We start from the raw sequence: 21,043 nt of genomic DNA, 5'->3' as shown, positions 1-21,043 counted from the left end.
CAGTAAACGACAAAGCAATAACCTATTTTATGTGTACTGGGATGTCCAGAGTCTTTAGGAGCTCAATGAAGAAACGAAAAAGGAAAGAATACTTTTCAAAATTAAGTTTAAGGCTGGGTGCCGCTGGCTCACGCCTGTAATCCTAGCTACTCGGGAGGCTGAGATCTGAGGATCCCAGTTCAAAGCCAGCCCAGGCAGGAAAGTCTGTGAGACTCTTATCTCCAATAAACCAACAGAAAACTGGAAGTGGTGCTGTGACTTAAGTGGTAGAGTGCTAGCCTTGAGCTGAAGAGCTGAGGGACAGTGCCCAGGCCCAGAGTTCAAGCCCCAGGACCAACAAAACAAAAAAAAATTAAGTTTAAGGAGATGTGCAAAACTCATATGAAGCCCAGAGCCGGTGGCTCACCCCTGTAATCCTAGGTACTCAGGAGGCTGGGATCTGACGAAGTCAGATCATGCAGAAAAGTCTGTGAGAGACTCTCACCTCCAATTAACTACTTAGAAAAACCCAGAAGTTGCACTGTGGCTTGAGTATAGAGCACTACCCCTTAAGCACAAAGAAGCTCAGAGACAGCACCCAGGCCCAGAATTCAAGCTCCAAGGGCTAGCAAAAAACAAAAACAAAAACAAAAAAAACGTTAACTCTGGTGTAAGTAAGGCATGGAGACTTTAGTCATTTATGATGAGCTAAATCTCTCAGTGATTTACACATTGTTTTGAACATCAAGATAACAGAAATGAATTAAATTCACAGAACACTTGTTAAGAATTTTCTACAAAAGATATTTTGTTTATTAAGATGTCCCAGGGAGGTATGGATGACCACAGAAGCCACTACCACACAGGTCCGGGGTATCAGCAGGACTTGTAGGCAGAGGGCCACAGAGCACCAAGCCGGCACATTCTGGCCCAAGGCTTGCTGAGTAGCACTGCAAGCAGGAGGAACCAGGCCAACATTAAGCCCTTGGCCACGCGCTGGGAATGCGGCTCCCCTGCAAGACAGCCAAAGACTAGTAATGATGCTCTGGATTTTTCCAAAGTTGTACAGAAATAACCCACACCATTCACTGTGACCATTTCTAAGGACCTTGGGATTAGGACATTTTTTTGTTATATTTTTCTATACATTTTCAGCTTTCCTTGACATTTACACGTTACTTTAGACTGTTTTTAACTGCATAAAAGACCTGGTTAACACTGCAGAAGTTTTCCCTTACCTTGATAATACTGGGTCAGTGGATACAGAAGTTGTGGCCAGCACACATCGTTTCTATTACAGTCATACTCTGTAAAATTGATCTGGAATCTGCAAAACATTGTGCAAGATTTCAACAACTGCAAGTGAAAGCATCAAAGCTTGACTAGAGGAAAAGCTTCCTCCTTTTAAACATAGGTTTTTCCATTTCCTGTGTCAATTAGGTGGGTCACTGAATTACCTCGTCAGAGGGCGGGGCAGCTGTGCAGGTATTTGAATGAACTGCACTGCTGCACTGATGGGGAGCAGGCCTGCCCTGTCCTCGCAGGTAAGTCCACATTGGTACTGCCAGTTCACTGTGGAGAACCTAGGAGGAAAGATACAGTAACCAAGCCACCATTCATTTCTAGTCTGCTCAGGACAGGCAGCAACCATTGTACCATAGATGAGGACACAGGAGATAGACAAATGTAATGGACCCTCACAAACCTGTCTTGCAGCTATAAAGACCAGCTGTTGCAGAATACCTGGCTTTTCAAGGACACTTGTGTGTCTCACATTGTACAATAAGAACTGCAGCCAACCCTACATTGAGGGCAGGCTGCAATCTGAGCCCAGAGCTAAGGAGGCCTGTTCCCATCCCCTAAAGGCCTCAAAGCAGTGCTAGAGGCTGACCTGGCTCAGTGACAGAGGCTGCCTCACCTGTGCTGGGCCCTGGATTCCATTCCCAGCAGCACCAAAACCAGAACAGCACTATGAAGTAGTCTGCCTCCTTAGCTCCCCTTCTTTTCTAATAACTGCACCCCTGCTTTTCCTTGGGAAACTACTACTCCCCATTCTCAGCTCTAGCCCAGGCCTGAATCTAGGGTAAATAGTCCATCCTCTGAGCCTGGACAATCAGAGCTGTCTGTTGCCCCAGCCACAGTGATTGGTTCAGCAAGGAATACATGATCCAAACTGAACCAATCAAACTCTGTCCTGATCTTTTTTGAGGAAGCAGCTTCCCATTCCACTGGATTTGGCTAAATTGCCATAATTGGGATATTGTCAGCCTTGTCTTTCCATCTCTTGAGGTGATTTACCTGACAATGGAGCCAAGCAGAGCAAAGAGGAGCCAAGAGATGACTAAGACAGAAAGCTCCTGACCACGGAGAAATCATGAGCCATGAATGCATCGTATGTGGCTTGTCCAGCCTTGAACACATTCGTTTCATTTAGCAGGACCCCGTGGCTAACCAAGTCATCACCACTGCAGTGCAGGAGACACACAGAAACTGCCCAAGCGACAGGCACTTCCACACCTGAACCTGCTGATTTGCCACCAAAGTCCCTACAACTGGTGCTCTAACCACCAGCACACCAGTCACATTCGAAGAACCAAAATATACTCCATATCCAGTCACCTCTTACCCATCTTACCCAGGGCTGCCCGAGTGCTGGTGGGCCGGAATGGGTTTCCAGTATTAACATAGCTGAGCTGGGAGCATGTAGTTCACACTTGTAATCCTAGCTACTCAGGAGGCTGAAATTTGAGGACTGCAGTTCAAAGCCAGCCTGGGCAGGAAAGTCCATGAGACTCTTATCTCCAATGAACCACCATAAAACCAGAAGTGGTGCTGTGGCTCAAGTAGTAGAGCACTAGCCCTGAGCAGAAAAACTCAGGGATGGCGCCCAGGCCCTGAGTTCAAGCCCTAAGACCAACAAAAAAATGAAACTAAAAAATGAAATAAGTGTATAAATAAATGCAGCTGTCACTGACTCTTATCACTACAGGCCGCAATCTGGCTGAGTGTGACCTGTTCCCGACGCCCCTCACTGAGATGAGGAGCACACCTGGTCTCAACGCCCACCACCTCCTGCTGAATCAGCCCTTGCACAGCACCCGCATCAGCCACCAGGACCCGGATGGAGAGCTGGGTGGGAACATCCAGGCATGCGCCGCTTGTGCTGTTTACAGGTGCGACAGGGGCATCCACACCTAGGAAATATAAGTTGTGCTTTCTTGAAAGAATGTTTAATACCGGCTTTCTTACACTGTCAGGCATAACACAAGGCTCTGAGTTTAAGTCCCAGTGCTGGCACACACACACAGGACAATAATATTCGATAGCAGTTGCACACCTGAGGCTCTCATCTATAATGGGCTCTGTCACTCCACAACTCTGCCACCCTTGGCAGTGTACAGAGGTGCTAATTAGCCAAACTTGTGTTTACACAGCGTTCCCTTGCTGTGTATGCAGCAGCCACTCCCCACTTCCGGATAGCCACCCCAGGCTTTCTGTCTCATGTGCTGCTGAGGCTGGAGCCACATGGTGTGCAGTCACATCCATCCGGCGTCTTTCACTTACAGGGCGTTCTCAATTACATCATTTCCTAACACCTTCTCAAATGCCCATGTCCTGCCATCCCAAAGCTGTGGTGTAAACAGAGGAGCACTGCAAACCCTAAGCCTAAGTCTTCTGGGTTCTGTTAACATGGCTGGCTCATCAAACAACTGCACCACTGCAATGTCATTTCCTCCTAAAAACCTAAAGACATGAAGAAGAGGGGGGACGGATATGAAGCCCTTCTGCCTGGAGAGGTGACCCCTACGCAAATGGGCATGAAGCCAAAAAGACAAAAGACCTCCACATCCAGCCCCCAGCCCCACGGTAGGCAACGGGCATGGGACAAATCAGGTGCTTCACACTTACGCATGATGTCCAGCCAGCCGTCGCTCAGGTCGCTGTAATCAGAGTTCCCTCTCACAGCGATGTGAGTTGCTTGTATTAGTGATTCAAGTCTTTCAACAACATCCTCCCTGAAAGAAAGGAAGGCATTTTTTTTTTTTTTTTTTTTTTTTTTTTGGCGGTCGTGGGGCTTGAACTCTGGGCCTGGGCGCTGTCCCTCAGCTCTTCAGCTCAAGGCGAGCGCTCTACCACTTGAGCTACAGCGCCACTTCCGGTTTTCTAGTGGTTTATTGGAGATAGGAGTCTCACGGTCTCTCCTGCCCGGGCTGGCTTTGAACCGTGATCCTCAGATCTCAGCCTCCTGAGTAGCTAGGATTACAGGCGTGAGCCACCGGCGCCCGGCAGGAAGGCATTTTTAAGTCACGGTCAGCACGCTCTGTCCAGAAACCCTTTCTGCTAGGCCTTGGCTCCGAGCCCCACATCACGTGAGCAGCCTCCCAGGCTGGCCCTACGCTGCCTGCGTTATGTACCTGACACAGCACAGCAACCTTTGATTTTAGGCTTGAGTGCTGGCAACTTCCATGGGTGCTGTGTGCTTCCCAGACTCCTCTACATATCACAAAACTCGGGAGTGAGGAGGTCAGGTTACTTACCAAGTCATCAAGGTTAAGTTCATGAGCTGGAGTGACCCAATAGTAAAAGGAATGCAAATATCTAGACAGAACTTGGAACTATAAAATTGAGTGCAGATTAAGTTAAGACTTGGCACTGAGCACTTCCGCAAGGAAGCTACAATAAGGACAGGTAGCGTAGCAACAAGGAGTGCATTAGGCCTGAAGATGGGTAACTTTTACAGTTATCTCTCTCCCCCTTAAACTATAGCGTATGGTGGAAGAACAATTCCTCTGACCTTGCCCCATATGAGTAATAATCCCTGGGAACTCAGCCCAGTAGAGAACCGGTGGCTCATGCCTGTCATCCTAGCTACTCAGGATGCTGAGATCTGAGGATCACAGTTCAAAGCCAGCCTAAACAGGAAAGAAAGTCTGTGAGACTTTTTGTTGTTGTTGTTGGTCGTGGAGCTTGAACTCTGGGTTTGGGTGCTGTCCCTCAGATCTTCAGCTCAAGGCTAGCGCTCTACCACTTGAGCCACAACACCACTTCCAATGTTCTGGTGGTTTATTGGTTTTTTTTTTTTTCTTGGGTCCGGTTGTGGGGCCTGAACTCTGGACCTGGGCACTGTCCCTCAGCTCTTCAGCTCAAGGCTAGCACTCTACCACTTGATCCACAGCGCCACTTCCAGCTTTTTTCTTTTTGCTTATGTGGTGCTGAGGAATCGAATCCAGGGCCTCGGGCATGCAAGGCAAGCGCTCTACCACTGAGCCACCTTCCCAGCCACAGCCTGAGATTCTTATCTCCAATTAACCACCAGAAAACTGGAAGTGTAGCTATGGCAAGTAGTAGAGTGCTAGCCTTTAGCAAGAGAAGCTCAGGTGGGGGCTGGGAAGGTAGCTCAGTGGTAGAGTGCTTGCCTTGCATGCATGAGGCCCTGGGTCCAATTCCTCAGCACCCATAGCGGAAAAAGCCGGAAGTGGCACTGTGGCTCAAGTGGTAGAGCGCTAGCCTTGAGCTGAAGAGCTGAGGGACAGTGCCCAGGCCCAGAGTTCAGGCCCCACAACCAACCAAAAAAAAAAAAAAAAACTTCCTCAGATGGACTCCAGTAGACAGTGTCCAAGCCCGGGTGCCAGCACCAAAAACAAAACAAACAAACAAACCAACACTCAGAATAGCTGAGTGCCAGCTGCTCAGGAGATTGAAATATAGAGGATTTGTTACAATTTGCTTTGTAGGCTAGGGTCGTGCTTCCCACCTGAATATACTCCTGGTCCACAATCCATCTACGTTAGGCTCCAGTCATTGCTGGGATCACAGAAAAAAGAAAAGCTCACCTGAGCTGAGTACAGTTTTCCTGTATCGAAACTTCTAAAAGACACCCGGACAGGACATCTTCTCCAAATAAAATGGGAGCTAGAGCTGCTGATGTGCACAGGCCCCGTCCAGCTGTCAGAGAAAACAGGTTTTCCTAAATAAAATTAAAATCTTCCTCCAAAGTTTTTTCCGGAAAAACAGAGAAATCAGTAAGTTACAAATAGTTTCCAGTTTTTTTTTTTTTTAATGGCTTTATTGCCAGGCGCTGGTGGCTCATCCTATAATCCTAGCTACTCAGGGAGCTGAGATCTGAGGATCTAGGTTCAAAGCCAGCCCAACTAGGAAAGCCCATGAGACTCTTATCTCCAATAAACTACTCAGAAAAAGTCAGAGGTGGTGCTGGGGCTCAAGTGGTAGAGTGCTAGCTTTGAGTACAGAGAAACTCAGGGACAGAGCCCAGGCCCTGAGTTCAAGCCCTAGGACTGGCAAAAAAAAAGGGGGGGGGGCTGGGAAGGTGGCTCAATGGTAGAGCGCTTGCCTTGCATGCAATGAGGCCCTGGGTTCGATTCCTCAGCATTACATAAGCAAAAAGAAAAAAGCCAGAAGTGGCACTGTGGCTCAAGTGGTAGAGCGCTAGCCTTGAGCTGAAGAGCTGAGGGATAGCGCCCAGGCCCAGAGTTCAAGCCCCACAACCGGACCCCCCCCAAAAAAAAAAAAAACTGAGATTACTGTGACTCTAACAGTTTCCAAACTGAATGGTGGCCTCTGGGCATCAGAACTTCAGTCTGGCGCCATCAGTAGTTTTTGGGAACACACAAGTGCATGCCCTGGCTGCTGTGGGTGATCACAATGACTCACAGTTCTCTCTGACCCCATCCAATCTCCTTGGCTACTTGACTCTCATGAACAACCAGCACTGCAGCTGCCAGCAATGCCAATATTCCTCACAGAAAGAAAAAGCCCTGCTCACCACCCAACTGTCTTCACACTGATCCATTACATTAGTAGACTGAAATAGGAAAATGTTTCTGTGTGTGTGTGTGTGCACGTGCGTGCGTGCACGCGGGCAAGGGCTTGAACTCAGGGTCTTGTTCTTTGCCTTGCATTTTTTTGCTCAAGGCTGGTGCTCTACCACTAGAGGCTCACCTCCACTTCCAGCTTTTTGCTGATTAATTGGAGCTAAAGAGTTTCACAGACTTTCTTGCCCAGAGTTGGCTTCAAACCACGATCTTTAGATCTCAGCCTCCTGAATAGCCAGAATTACAGGTGTGAGCTACCAGTACCTGACAAGAGAACATTTGCAACCCTAGCTTACTCAGGGGCTAATCACAGGACCGAGTCAGCGTACCTGAGCGCCAGAGATGTAAAGCTGTGACGTTGTTCTCCCTGTTGGTATTGAGGACTCGCAGAGGCTTGCCACGCTGGTAACCTGGACAAACACAGTGAGGGAGGATTCTCATTTCCTGCCATTGTCGATGCACAAAAGAGGCAGTGAGAATGAAGGAACAGGCACCAGAGTTCCATACACTGCCCTGGAGAGAAGGTGGCAACCTCCACTCAGCCCCTTTCATTTTTCACAGACCAGGACATTCATGTGATTAAAAATACAGTTCAGAAATGGAATCTGATAAGACGGGGCCCTGCCTAGGAGTGCGCACAGTCTCTCTGCAGGATGGACACTTCTGGGTGTGTCTTACCTGGATTGCCAGACGATTCCTTTTCATTACTGCTATCATGGCTTAAGAACTTCACAGTAAATCTCTGCGTCATTATCCCTAGAAATAAATCAAAGTAGAGTCAGGTGCATTTTGAGTATCTTGAGTAGCTTGGATTACAGGCGTGAGCCCTGGTACCCAGCTTAATTATGAAGAATCCAGAAAGGGGAAAAAGTTCTCTGAACTGGAAGAGTTGCTGCTACATTTCATCAGTACCTTTCTGGTGGGCGTGGATTTCTGCCCGTAGGATGCGGACACGGATTTCACTGATGGTGTTGTTGTACCATCTGAAAGTGTAATGCTCTTCCACATGCACATTTCTTGGGGCTGAGCCACTGCTTAAAAATGATTCTGAAAATAAGAGAACTCACTCAGAAGTTAAGGCTTTTCTTGGGACTTAAGTCTATTCCTCAGATACCTAACACAGCAGGAGCTTCCCTGGGCCCCCCAGGTCAGCTTTCCCACCTTCTCCTCTACCGCCTGGTGGCACCCTGCGTCACCCTTAGTCCCTTTCCTTCCACTCTGTACCCAGCGCCCACTCATGGCAGCCACATGACACACAGCTGAGGAAATGGGCACCACGTGGAAGGTTCTCCATGTCAGTTCCATGCGCACACGCAGGCTGCGATCTGGCTCTGGAGAGCTGTGGGGAATGCTTCTAAAGTCTGATATAGTCATGGGTGGGGTGTATATCTACAGCACATTGAAAAGGAAAACAGAAACTCCCCCACTGTAGAAAACACAGGAGTCCAGGGTGACGGCAGACATGCCATACAACTTACTTGGTGCATCACCACTACAAAGTTTAATTACCAAGTAAAGCAAGAAATGATAATGCCCAGAAACCTTCACCTCCCTGACAAGCACTCAAGAAAAGGCTCCTGGAGCTGGAGGCTACAAAGGACGCTGGCCCCTCTCTAGATTCAGGCCCTGATGGCACAGCCCAGGTCATGGAGGTGCTGAGGCAAACAGAACACAGCATACATGAAGTGCTGCTGGGAGCCTTCCCGACCCGAGGGACTGCTCTAAATGCTTCTTAAAAATGTATTTAAGTCTGCGAAGGTGGCTCAGTGGTAGAGTGCTTGCCTTGCATGCATGAGGCCCTGGGTTTGATTCCTCAGCACAATATAAACAAAAAAAAGTTGGAAGTGGCACTGTGGCTCAAGTGGTAGAGCACTAGCCTTGAGCTGAAGAGCTGAGGGACAGCGCCCAGGCCCAGAGTTTAGGCCTCACAACCGACCAAAAAAAAAAAGGTGTATTTTAAGCAGGGCAAGGTGGCGCATGCCTGTGCACCCAGCTTCTTCGCAGGATCACGAGTGCAGGAGTTCAAGGTCAGCCCGCACAATGTAGTGCTTCACACAGGGACTATGTGACAGTTGACATGAAGGGGGCGCTGCTTACCTGTGCTAGTGATGAATGTATCCAGGCCAGTGGCTTCCTCATAGATCACGGTTGGGGTGACTGTGCCTGAAAAGGGACCCAGGTGAACTCCCACGGCACTCACAGTTAACGCCAGCATGTCTCGGTACTCAAAGCAAAGCTGAGCGAGCAGAGTGGGTATCATGCCTACCCTGCAAGCCGGCCACAGCTGTCCACACTCGGTGCCACAGCTGAGCCCCTCCTCTCCAAGCGTCACTCATAACTGACATAAAAGCTTGTAGGTGGGGCTAGGAATGTGGCTCAGTAGTAGAGAGCTTGCCTAGCAAGCATGAAGCCCTGGGTTCAACTCCTCAGTACCACATACACAGAAAAAGCTGGAAGTGGCGCTGTAGCTCAAGTGGTAGAGTGCTAGCAAAAGCAGCTCAGGGACAGAGCCCAGGCCCTGAGTTCAAAGCCCCAGAACTGGCCAAAAAAAAAAGTTCTTGGGGGAGAGCAACACACCAAATGTGCTCTGCTCTTCTCCAAACAAAAATGCTATTATTTTCCAATAGTTGATTTGTAGAGCCAAATGCTGGTGGCTCACACCTATAATCCTAGCTACTCAGGAAAATGAGATCTAAGGATTCCAGTTGGAAGCCAGCCCAAGCTGAAACATCTGTAAAACTCTTATCTCCAATTAACCACCAAAAAGCTGAAAGTGGAAGGGGCAAAGTGCCAGCCTGGAGCCAAAAAGCTCAAGGATAAAACCAAAAAAAAAAGGGCTGGGAAGGTGGCTCAGTGGTAGAGTGCTTGCCTTGCATGCATGAGGCCCTGGGTTCGATTCCCCAGCACCACATAAGCAGAAAAAAGCTGGAAGTGACACTGTGGCTCAAGTGGTAGAGTGCTAGCCTTGAGCTGAAAAGCTGAGGGACAGTGCCTAGGCCCAGAGTTCTGCCCCCACGAAAAAAAAAAAAAGATATTTAAGCTGGGCGCTGGTGGCTCACACCTATAATCCTAGCTACTCAGGAGGCTGAGATCTAAGGATCTCAGCTGAAAGCCAGCCCGGACAGGAAAGTCTGGAAAGTCTGTGAGACTCTTATCTCCAATGAACCACCAGAAAACCAGAAGTGGTACTGTGGCTTAAGTGGTAGAGTGCTTGCCTTGAGCTGAAGAGCTGAGGGACAGTGCCCAGGCCCGGAGTTCAAGCCCCACGACCAAAAAAAAAAAGTGACTTATGTCATAGTTTATATTAACATTCAAGTCAAGTCTGTTCTTTCTTCAAGCAAATATTACATACCTCCCAGAACCCCATTCTTTATCTCGACATTCACTGTCTGGCTGTCTGGCTCCTGGTACACTTCCAAATTAGTAGCACATTCAGCAGCAAAGTTCTGAAGGAAGGCCACCGGGGCGTCCCGCAGACACTGGCCCGCCAGGGACACCTATACCAGAAACACAAACTGAGCACACCCTGGCAGCAGCGCCTCTTCGAATCCCTGCGGCTGCCTGCTGCTGTTCCACAAAGGCTAGCCAACATCTCCTCCATCCACCAGCCACCTTCTGGATGCACCGGGGCTGAGGCCACTCCCCCAGCAGTATTTAATAAGCACCAAAGGCCGGCTGTGCGGGCTCAGGCCTTAGCATCCCAGTACTTGGGAGGCTGGGGTGGGAAGAGAGTCAGTTTCCAGGCCTGATCTATAGAGCAAGACCCTGAATCAAAAACAAAACAGAAAATGAATAAATTTAAGAATAAAAACAAGGATCATGACTTTCCCTGTCCCACTTGCTTTGTGAAGACATGACCATTTTATTCATTTTTCTCCTTCATTAGAACCAGATTTTTTTTGATGCTGAGAATTGAACTCAGGGCTCTGCATACCTTAGAGTGCACACTCTACCCCTAATTACAATCCCAGCTGCTACCTCATTTTGTCTTCCTTTGGGGAGATGTTTTGGCAGTATTTCCTTGAATTCAAGGCCGGAAGCTTGACTGGTTGATGATCTACTAATAAGTCACACCTCCACCCCTTGATTGCACTGTTTTGTTGTTGTTGTTATTGTTGTTGTTGTTTTGTCAGTCATGGGGCTTGAACTCTGGGTGCTGTCCCTCAGCTCTTCAGCTCAAGGCGAGCACTCTACCACTTAAGCCATAGTACCACTTCCAGTTTTCTGGGGGTTAACTGGAGATAAGAGTCTCACAGACTTTCCTGCCCAGGCTGGCTTTGAACTGTGGATCCTCAGAGCTCAGCTTCCTGAGTAGCTAGGAGTACAGACATGAGCTACCAGCGACCAGCTTGCACTGGGATAGCGTCTTACATTCTGCCATATCACTAGACTGTGATAGTCCTATTTTAGGGTTCCTACCATAACTGGGATAATAGGTGTGCATCAGCAAGCCCAGTGTCTTGCAATGAGATGTAGTCTCCACAAACTTTTCTGACGGAGCTAGCCTGAAAATGTGATCCTCTTGAACTTGCCCTCTCAAGCACCTAAGATTACAGATATGAGCCACTGTACCTGGCTCCAATGTCTTTTAATGCCATAAAAATGGATTCAGAGCTGGGCACTGGTGGCTCACACCTGTAATTCTAGCTACTCAGGAGGCTGAGATCTGAGGATCATGGTTCAAAGCCAGCCCGAGCAGGAAAGTCCATGAGATCCTTATCTCCAATCAACTACCAGAGAATTGGAAGTGGTGCTGTGGCTCAAGTGGTAGAGTGCTCACCTCAAGCTGAAGAGCTGAGGGATAGCACCCAAGCCCAGAGTTCAAGCCCAAAAAAACAAAAAAACAAAACAAAACAAAAAAAAGGATTCAGGCTAGGAATGTGGCTCAGTGGTAGAGTGCTTGCCTAGCATGCATGAAGCCATGGGTTTGATTCCTCAATAACACATAAACAGAAAAAGCTAGAAGTGGTGCTGTGGCTCAAGTGGTAGAGTGCTAGCCTTGAGCACAGAGATGCTCAGGAACAGTGCCCAGGCCCTCAGTTCAAGCCCCAGGACTGGCAAAAAAGAAAAAAAAAATGGATTCACATGAACAGCAAAGAGAAGTGGTTTGGTCAGTTGTAGGTCTTGAACTCAAGGCCCAGGTGCTGTCCTTGAGCTCTTTTGATCAAGACTAGTGTTCTACCACTGTGAGCCACAGCACCACTTCTAGTTTTCTGGTGATTAATTGGAGATAAGAGTCTCATGGGGGTTGGGGCTGGGAAGGTGGCTCAGTGGTAGAGCACTTGCCTTGCATGCCTAAGGCCCTGGGTTCGATTCCTCAGCACCACATAAGCAAAAAGAAAAAAGCCAGAAGTGGCGCTGTGGCTCAAGTGGTAGAGCGCTAGCCTTGAGCTGAAGAGCTGAGGGACAGCGCCCAGGCCCCACGACCAGAATCAAAAAAAAAAAAAAAAAAAAAAAAAACAAAGAGTCTCACGGGGGCTGGGAAGGTGGCTCAGTGGTAGAGCGCTTGCCTTGCATGCCTGAAAGCCTGGGTTTGATTCCTCAGTACCACATAAGCAAAAACAAATAAAGCTGGAAGTGGCCCTGTGGCTCAAGTGGTAGAGCGCTAGCCTTGAGCTGAAGAGCTGAGGAACAGCACCCAGGCCCAGAGTTCAGGCCCCACAACTGGACCAAAAAAAAAGAGTCTCATGGACTCTCTTGCTCAGGCTGCCTTGAATATTGATCCTCAGATCTCAGCCTCAGTACAAGCTAGGATTATAGGTGTGAGCCACCAGCGCCCGGAATGTCTCAAGTTTTTTTCTCACAAATATTTATTTCCTAATACCATTGGGCTTTAAAAAAATAAGGTTTCCTATAAAACTTGTAACTCTAAAATTCCAAATTCTAGAATGTTACATAAAATGCTATCTCTCTATCTTAACAGAAATTGGCTCCTAACTATCAGAAGTGAAGACTAATCATTGCTCCCATAGAAATTTAGAGACAAGTCCGTTCTGAGAATTAGGAGCAAAGTCCCTGGAAAATCCACAGGGGAAAAATAAGCAAGTACCGAGGGAGAATTTCCAAGAGTGTGGTGTGTTATACTCACAGCAGGAAGGGGAAAATAAAAGAGCTGGCAAGTTACAGTGGCAGTCCTTACCTGCGGAACAGTGAAATACGTCTTCTTCGAGGTCATGATTGGATCTCCCTGTCTGTAACCCAGATCCGATGAGTCTTTGAGGCCAGGCTCCAGGTAGACATCAAAGTCTGGGTCCTGTCTAGGAGAACTGCAGGTCCATGAGAAAAACCATCACTAATGCCTCCAGCTATCATCTGCAGAGACCCTTCCCTTCAACTTCTTCCTCTGTGTGTGTGTGTATGTGCGCATGTGCACACATGTAGAGAACATGAATTCAGGGCCTCATGCACTCACTAAGATTCTTGAACTTCAGCTAATGCTCTTGTCACTTAAGCTACACCTCTACTTCTAGCTTTCTGCTGGTTAATTAGAGAGAAGTTTCACAGACTTTCCTGCCTGGGCTGGCTTTGAATCCTGATCCTCAGCTCTCAGTCTCATGAGTGGTTAAGGTTACAGGCATGAGCTATTGGCTCTAGCTGCAATTAGTTTATTTCCTGAGGCTCAATTCTTTCCAACATTAAAAAAAAAGAAGCCGGGTGCTGGGGCCTCATGCCACTAGCGTGCTAGCCTTGAGCAAAAGAGCTCAGGGACAGAGCCTAGGCCCTGAGTTCAAGCCCTACAGTGGAATAAAAAACAAAACACTGAAACCTAGAATAAAATTCTTTAAGATGCTGAGGAAAACGTGTCCAAAATTCAGGGCCTGTGGCGTGGGGAACGAGGCCCTTCCCAGCAGCGGCTCAGCACTCACGTAGCCCCGTGGTAGAAGTGGCCAAGGTAGGGTGAGTTGGCCAGGGAGGACTGCACACACAGGAGAGGAAACCAGTCAGGAACAGGGTGGGTGGTCCCCACAGTGCATAGCTGATCGAACACAGGGTTCACATCTCCCCCGAACACTCCTGAGAAGCAGGACATCCTGAACAGCTCTCGAAGCTGGCTGGAGCACTCCTGAAAGCAGGCACAGGTCGATGAGAACACGTGGTCCCAGTCAGCAGTGCGCAGCCCAGCAATCCCCTATCCCCCCAAAAGTGTGTATAAGCCCTAAACACTTGTAGCATTTCCTTAGTCGGTTCCCTATGAGGCTCCATACATGCTTCAGGCCTTCAAGAGAATCAGCTGGATAAAGCACCAGACACACTAAAAAAAAATCAATATAGAGGGCTGGGAAGGTGGCTCAGTGGTAGAGTGCTTGCCTTGCATGCATGAGGCCCTGGGTTCAATTCCTTAGCACCACATAAGCAGAAAAAGCTGGAAGTGGTGCTGTGGCTTAAGTGGTAGGGCGCTGGCCTTGAGCTGAAGAGCTGAGGGACAGTGCCCAGGCCCAGAGTTCAGGTTCCACAACCAGAAAAAAAAAAAAAAAGAGTATGAAGTCAAGGGCTGAAATGTGGCTTAGTGGTAGAGTGCTTGCCTAGCATGCATGAAGCCCTGGATTCCATTCCTCAGTACCACATATCCAGAAAAAGCCAGACGTGGTGCTGTGGCTTAAGTAGTTGAGCGCCAGCCTTGAACAAAAAGAAGACTCAGGTATAGAGCCTAGGCCCTGAGTTCAAGCCTCAGGACTGAAAAAAAAAGTGTGTGTGTGTGTGTGTGTGTGTGTGTGTGTGTGTGTGTGCCTGGTATTAGCACAAAGGAAGTGTGTGTGTGTGTGTGTGTGTGTGTGTGTGTGTGTGTGTGTGTGTGTGTGTGTGTGTGTGTGTGTGTGTGTGTGTGTGTGTGTGTGTGTGTGTGTGTGTGTGTGTGTGTGTGTGTGTGTGTGTGTGTGTGTGTGTGTGTGTGTGTGTGTGTGTACACATATGCAGGGGACCAAGGACTAAGCCACAATTTCTTGGATATGAACCCAGAAACACAAGCGGAAGAGAACTTAGATAAATGAGATCTCATCAAATTAGGAAACATGTGGACCTCATAGACAACAAGAAGGTGGACCAGGATGCAGGGAGCGGCCTTCTGCACATCATGGATCTGATAAGGGCCATAAGGAATATCTGTGATAAACACTGACATGTGAGGAGCCCGCACTTTGCTCCATGAAGACTTACAAGTAGCCCGTCAGTACATGAAAGGATGTCTGTATGTGCTGCTAAAGTGGAAGCTGAAATCTCAATGAAACCTCACATCTCACCTGCTAGAGTGGCAATCATCAAAAAACAGGCAGGGGCTGGGGCGTGGCTCAAGTGGTAGAGCACATGCCTAGCAAGTTGGAGGCCCTTAATTAAATCCCAGTACCATTAAAAAAAAAAAAAAAAAAGGACAGATAAGTGTTGGCAAAGATATGGAAAAAGTATAGCCCATGGACGTTGCTGACAGGGATGTAAAATGCTTTACAAGGCAGCTGGAGAAGAGCCGAAGGGGAAACATCAGCGCAAGGAGTCTACTTCACCTTAGAATGAAACGTGCATGCACCAGAAACCTACACTCCACAGCAGCACTGCTCACAACAGCCCCAAAGTGAAGGCAGCGTGGAGAAGAGCGTGTGGTGGACCCACGCAACGATGGAACCTACCTGGTCACAGCAGCAGCGAATGTCACAGGCCCCAGCCACTAAGTTGCAAGGACAAGAACCCAGGGGCTGATACACCTGGTGCGGAATGACAGCCATGTTCTCTGAAAAATACACCCAGCAGAAAACATTCAGCCAGGCAATAATCGGACCAAACATCTTCACGTCTGCACATTCAAAATATAGGCACATATTTGTAATCTTAGCTACTCAAGTCTGATATTATATATCAAAGTTATATATCAAAGCATCAAAGTTCAAAGGCAGCCTGGGCAGAAAAATTTGTGATATTTCATCTCCAATTAACCAGCAGAAATGCCACACTGGAAGTGTGGTTCAAGTGGTAGAGCACCTGCCTAGAAGACACAACACCATAAGTTCAAACTCCAGTAATGTTCCTCCCAAGAAAATATTATCATCAAGAAATTAAAAAAAAAAAACAACCTCAAATTCTGTGAGACCTTTCTTGCAGGAATCGGCACACAGTGCTTTAGCTTCTAGGAAGGCGATGCCTCTCAATTTCCCACTATCACTTGCCAGATAAAATGAATAGCTATACCAGAGAAAGGACAGAAACTGGCCCTTGTAGTCTGAAGAGGTGCTAGAAACCACACAGCAGCTCTGCTCGCCACCAACTCCAAGGGTGGCTGCTAGAAGCATCTAATGAGCGTCAAACCCCATACTCTATAGAGCTCAAAAACATAGCAGGGGGCTGGGAAGGTGGCTCAAGCCAAAGTGGCACTGTGGCTCAAGTGGTAGTGCTAGCCTTGAGCTGAAGAGCTGAGGGACAGCGCCCTCAACTGACAAACCTTACAACTGACAAAAAAAAATAGCAGGACCCCCAAGGGTAGATGGATCAGGAACAAGTTGTCTGTCCCTGTGCAAGCCTGTTACAAGGTGTGTAAGCAAGCCCATGCCCACAGCAGGGCATTTCAGGGTTTACTGTGTGTGACAACAAGAGAAATCTGATCTCTCTCTATATGTTCCATGCCATCCACCAGCCAGGGCTACCAGTCACTCCCACCTCCTATCTGTCCTCTCATGTTGTTTTTTGGTTTCTGGCAACTGGATTTCTTGGCAACTGGATGCAAATCTGTCCATATGTTCCTAGGGTCAGAGCAAACATCTCATAATAACCAAAGTGCCAATGCCAGTAGCTCACACCTGTAAACCTACTCAGGAGACTGATACCTGAGGATTGTGGTTGGAAGCCACCAAGGACAAAAAAGTCCCCATGAGACTCTTATCTCCAATTAACCACGCAAAAACCGGAAGTAGAGCGGTGGCTCAAAGTGGTAGAGCTCTTGCCTTGAGCAAAAAGAGTTCAGGGACAGAGCCCAAGCCCTGAGTTCAAGCTGCAAGACTGACAAAAAAATAAAATAAAATGCTTGACGCTATTTATACATGACATTCCCAATAAAGTCAAGTGTGCTTTCCCAAAAAGGACTGAAAGAGGCATACAAAAGATACAGCAACAGTACCCAGAGGAAACTTAAGAAAGCTAGTCAAAAAATGATGCATTTAGGGCTGGGAAGGTGGCTCAATGGTAGAGCGCTCACCTTGCTTAAGGCCCTGGGTTCGATTCCTCAGCACCACATAAGCAGAAAAAAAAAGCCAGAAGTGGCGCTGTGGCTCAAGTGGTAGAGCGCTAGCCTTGAGCTGAAGAGCTGAGAGACAGCACCCAGGCCAAGAGTTCAGGCCCTATGACCAGACCCCCCCCCCAAAAAAAATGATGCATTTAGGAAGGGAAGATAGCCAAAAGTGAGGACAAGCATGCTTAACAAACTTCAGGTGTGTATGGAGAACAAACAGATAAGGCTGGACGCGAGTGTATTGATGGGCTTTACTTGCCTGATGCATTTTGGGCAAGAGAAGAGTTGGCATACATCTCCACCTGGATGAGGAGATGTGCCAAGCAGGAGGAATTGTGAGATGCAGAGACCAGCAGGGTCTGGAGCAGACACGGCATCTCGGCGAAGGCATCAGTCTCATTCGAGGAGCACTGCAGACTGCCATTGAAGCGCACAGTCACCTCCAGAACATTCTGAAAGGAAACCATGCTAGATTTTTACTTTTTTTTTAAAACTTTTTATACTTGTATAGGGACATGAACTCAGGGTTTGGGTGCTGTCTCTTAGCTTTTTTTTTTTTTTCTCTACCACTTGTTAATTGGAGATAAGAGTCTCCTGGACTTTCTGATGGGTTGGCTTCAAACCACAATCCTCAGATCACAGATTCCTGAGTAGCTAGGATTATAGGCATAAGCCGCCTGTCCATGGCTCACTGCTGGGCTTTTAGAGTGACTCAAACACCATCTACACTTAGAAGGGAATATAATAGGCCATCCTTAATTTCTTTAAGAAAAGGAGAACTGCATACAAACATGATATAAGCCTCTGCAAATCCATCCCCAAACCTACTGCTTTCACATAAAAGGCAAGAACGTGGATCCTTAGAGAACACAAAGTGTAGGTGCAATACAGAGCTCAATTTGTTGAGCACCTTTTTTTTTTTTTATTAGGGGGGGTGTCTTGTCATGGGACCCGAACTCTGGGCCTGGGCGCTGTCCCTCTGCTCTTCAGCTCAAGGCTAGCGCTCTACCACTTGAGCCACAGCGCCACTTCTGTTTTTTTTTTGTTGTTTGTTTATGTGGTGCTGAGGAATTGAACCCAAGGCCTCATGCATGCAAGGCAAGTGCTCTACCACTGAGCCACCTTCCCAGCCCTGAAACTCTTATCTCCAATTAATCATTCAAAAGCCTGAAGTGGAGATGTGGCTCAAGTAGTAGAGCACCAGCCTTGACCAGAGAAAGCTAAGCAAGAGCATGAGATCTGGAGCTCAAGCCCCCAGACCAGCACAAAAAGGCTAGCATCTGCTTCCATCCATCTCCAGTACTGTTCCTGCCCATGTACTAGGCACTCAGTGAGCACTGATTCACAGAGGACAGTCAATCTCTCCAACACAGAAGCTCAGACCTGAACAAGACCCATGGTTATAAAGCACTTTTCTTTAGTACCAGGCCCATTTGATTATCTGACTAAGGCTGGTGACCTTTTCATCAAAAAATACACAGAGTGCAAGGGAAGGGGGGGGGGGTTACATCGTCCAGAAAGAAATGTCCTCTGTACCTGGCAAGTAACAGTAATCCTTCTGTACCTTGATAATGACAATCAAAAAAAATGGAAAAAACATCCCACAGAATAGAAAACAGATGGAAAGAAACCCCCACAGAATATACATAGAACGTCACACAAGTTCACAGCCTTCACAGACCCCTTGAAATGCATCCGAGGACCCCCTGACCCTAGAGTAAGAAACCAGGGCTGGATGGGTGTCACACGGAGGGCACAAGTCCATAGTTCTGGACATGGAACCCACAGCGTCAAATCACTTGCCTCGTGCACAAGGTCTGGGGTCAGTCTCCAGCACGGGGCAGATAGACGGACGGACGGACGGACGGGCGGACAGAGACAGACAGACAGACAGACAGTCGCACAGACAGGGAGGACTGCAGGAGCCCTGGGCAGGGGCCTCGGCGTAGGGTCTTACCGCGCCCCCGGGGGTCAGGGCCACGCTCCAGGTCCCGGCGTCCCCGCGCGGCTCGCCACACGCTGGGGGTGGCCACACTCCTGGGGAGAGACGGGCGGGCAGGTGTGCGGGGCGTGCGGGGGCCCGCGGAGCCCTGCGCCCCCCGGGCGGAATCTTTACCCGCCTCCGCCGGCAGCTCGGCCAGGGATACCGTCACCTCCTCGCCGGCCCCGACCAGGGACGCGCTGACCTCGGGGCTGGACATCCGGAGGACCGAGGGGACGAACACTGGCCGGGAGGAAGCGGACGGGCGGGGTCAGCGGCGGCCGCCCCGGCCCCGGCCCCGGCCCCGCGCGCGCCCCGCCGCACACACCCAGGTCCCCCCTCAGCGGCCTCAGGGCGCCCAGCAGCAGCAGGAGTCCCGGCAGGAGAGCGGAGGCCGGCGGGAAGCCCATGCCTTCAACCGCGCGCGGGCCCCGGGCGCGACGCGCCTCACACGGCCCGCGCCGCCGCCCTGCCGCCGCCATCTTGCCAAGCGAACGCCCGCAGCCATGGCAACCACTAATCGGCATCCGACCTGAGGAGCGGCGCGCCGCGATTGGTCCGCAGGCAAGAAAGCCCGCCCCCGGCCAAGGCCAGAGCACCTCGGCCCTGCCCCCCAAGCCCAGTTTTTCCAGATGTACTTTCTAGGTAAAAGGAAGGAGAAACGGGTTTCCTTGTCGCCAAGAAAATGTAGAAACTCAGCCTCCCGAGCAGCTAGGACTGCAGGCAGGAGCCACTGTGCCGGGCTACACAGATAACTTCATAACTTAAGAATAATAACGTTAATCGATCAATACATATTTTATTCTGAAGAATCTGAAAGTTATGGCCTTGTAATGGTTGTTTCTTACTCTTGCAAATCTCGGATTGCTATAGTTAAAAGTGAGTGACATTCAGTTTTTCCCTGCACCTCGACTCCTTTCTAGAGGACTGTAGTGATTCTCAGTATCCAGGACTAAAGCTTCAAGAAACATTTCTAGGAGGCAAGATTTAAATACTTGGTGTTCCCCATCTATCTTTAGGGTATTAAGTCTACAAATTAAGTCAGCATAGCCAACTCTAAAGTCTAGAAAATAAAATGTCTGAAAAGTAAACATTTCTAAATATCCAACTTCTGCCCTATTCCTGCCTTCCACAAATTTCCTTCCCTATAAATAACTCGAAGAGGGCTGGGAAGGTGGCTCAAGTGGTAGAGTGCTAGCCTTGAGCTGAAGAGCTGAGGGACAGTGCCCAGGCACCCAAAAAAAAAAAAAAAAAAAGATAATTTGAAGAGCCGGGTGACAATGGCTCACACCTGTAATCCTATTCAGGAGGCTAAGACCTGAGGATAGAAGTTCAAAGCCAGCCTGGGCAGGAAAGTCCCTATGAGGTTCTTATCTCCAATTAACCACTCAAAAACCCGAACCAGAGCTGTGGTTCAGTGGTAGAATGCTATCCTTGAGCAAAAAGAGCTCAGGGACAGTGCCTGGGCCGAGTTCAAGCCCCGTGACCAAAAGAGAGAGAGAAAATACAAAGAAAGTGTTTCATAACTTGTGGAGTTTGCTTAAGATGGCTCTAGTTTAGGACTAGTGCCTCTCCAGGGATGACTGGATGATTTAACTCCTGAGAAATTGACACCACTAGCCAGGTAGGAGATGGAGTGTGGACCTTTAAAGTCTTAACACCAGAACACTAGCTGGCCTTCTGACTAGCTGGAGAGAATGTTCCAAAGTAGCTCCATCTGTTGGATTCTACAAAGAAGCCAGACATGGGGATGAACCTGGAAAACTACAAGGAAAAAAAGCCAAACATACCAGTTAAGAGCTAAAGGCTCCCGCCTGTCATCCTAGCTACTCAGGAGGCTGAGATCTGAGGATTGCCATTAGAAGCCAGGCCAGCAGAAAAGTTCCTGTGAGAATCTTATTTCCAATTAACTACACAAAAACCAGAAGTAAATCTGTGGCTCAAAGTGGTAGAGCTCGTGCCTTGAGCAAAAGAGGTCACAGACAGTACGCAGGCCCTTAGTTCAAGTGCCACAAATGACCAAAAAAAAAGTGTGTGTGTGTG

At 48.6% G+C, this 21,043-nt stretch overlaps 1 protein-coding gene across 1 annotated transcript; it reads right to left on the bottom strand.

Annotated features, from left to right (window-relative positions):
- Positions 1 to 759: 759 nt before the first annotated feature.
- Positions 760 to 19,490, bottom strand: Tctn2 (tectonic family member 2). Its single transcript, XM_070024869.1, has 18 exons — positions 19,329 to 19,490; positions 19,136 to 19,243; positions 18,977 to 19,056; positions 17,279 to 17,471; positions 15,431 to 15,531; positions 13,679 to 13,875; positions 12,952 to 13,078; positions 10,165 to 10,309; positions 8,910 to 8,975; positions 7,725 to 7,859; positions 7,491 to 7,568; positions 7,142 to 7,222; positions 5,814 to 5,925; positions 3,889 to 3,995; positions 3,029 to 3,173; positions 1,437 to 1,562; positions 1,218 to 1,306; positions 760 to 992 (listed from the first exon to the last, which is right to left on the bottom strand). The coding sequence occupies exons 1-18, from the start codon at positions 19,480 to 19,482 to the stop codon at positions 856 to 858; spliced, it is 2,181 nt and encodes a 726-aa protein (XP_069880970.1). The 5' UTR covers positions 19,483 to 19,490; the 3' UTR covers positions 760 to 855.
- Positions 19,491 to 21,043: the final 1,553 nt, after the last annotated feature.

Source organism: Dipodomys merriami, unplaced genomic scaffold, assembly GCF_024711535.1.
Source record: "Dipodomys merriami isolate MVZ:Mamm:240054 unplaced genomic scaffold, mDipMer1.0.p SCAF_163, whole genome shotgun sequence".
NCBI classification, from domain to species: Eukaryota; Metazoa; Chordata; class Mammalia; order Rodentia; family Heteromyidae; genus Dipodomys; species Dipodomys merriami.
Note: the sequence above shows the minus strand (reverse complement) of the source record. Positions and strands in the feature narration are given on the sequence as shown.

Coding starts and splice junctions, on each gene's coding strand:
- Tctn2 (XM_070024869.1), bottom strand. CDS start 19,482: ATGGCGGCGGCAGGGCGGCGGCGCGGGCCGTGTGAGGCGCGTCGCGCC. Junction 13,876..15,430: donor TTCGCTGCTGCTGTGACCAG/GTAGGTTCCATC, acceptor GCCTGCTTTCAG/GAGTGCTCCAGCCAGCTTCG. Junction 7,860..8,909: donor TACATTCATCACTAGCACAG/GTAAGCAGCGCC, acceptor TCTTATTTTCAG/AATCATTTTTAAGCAGTGGC.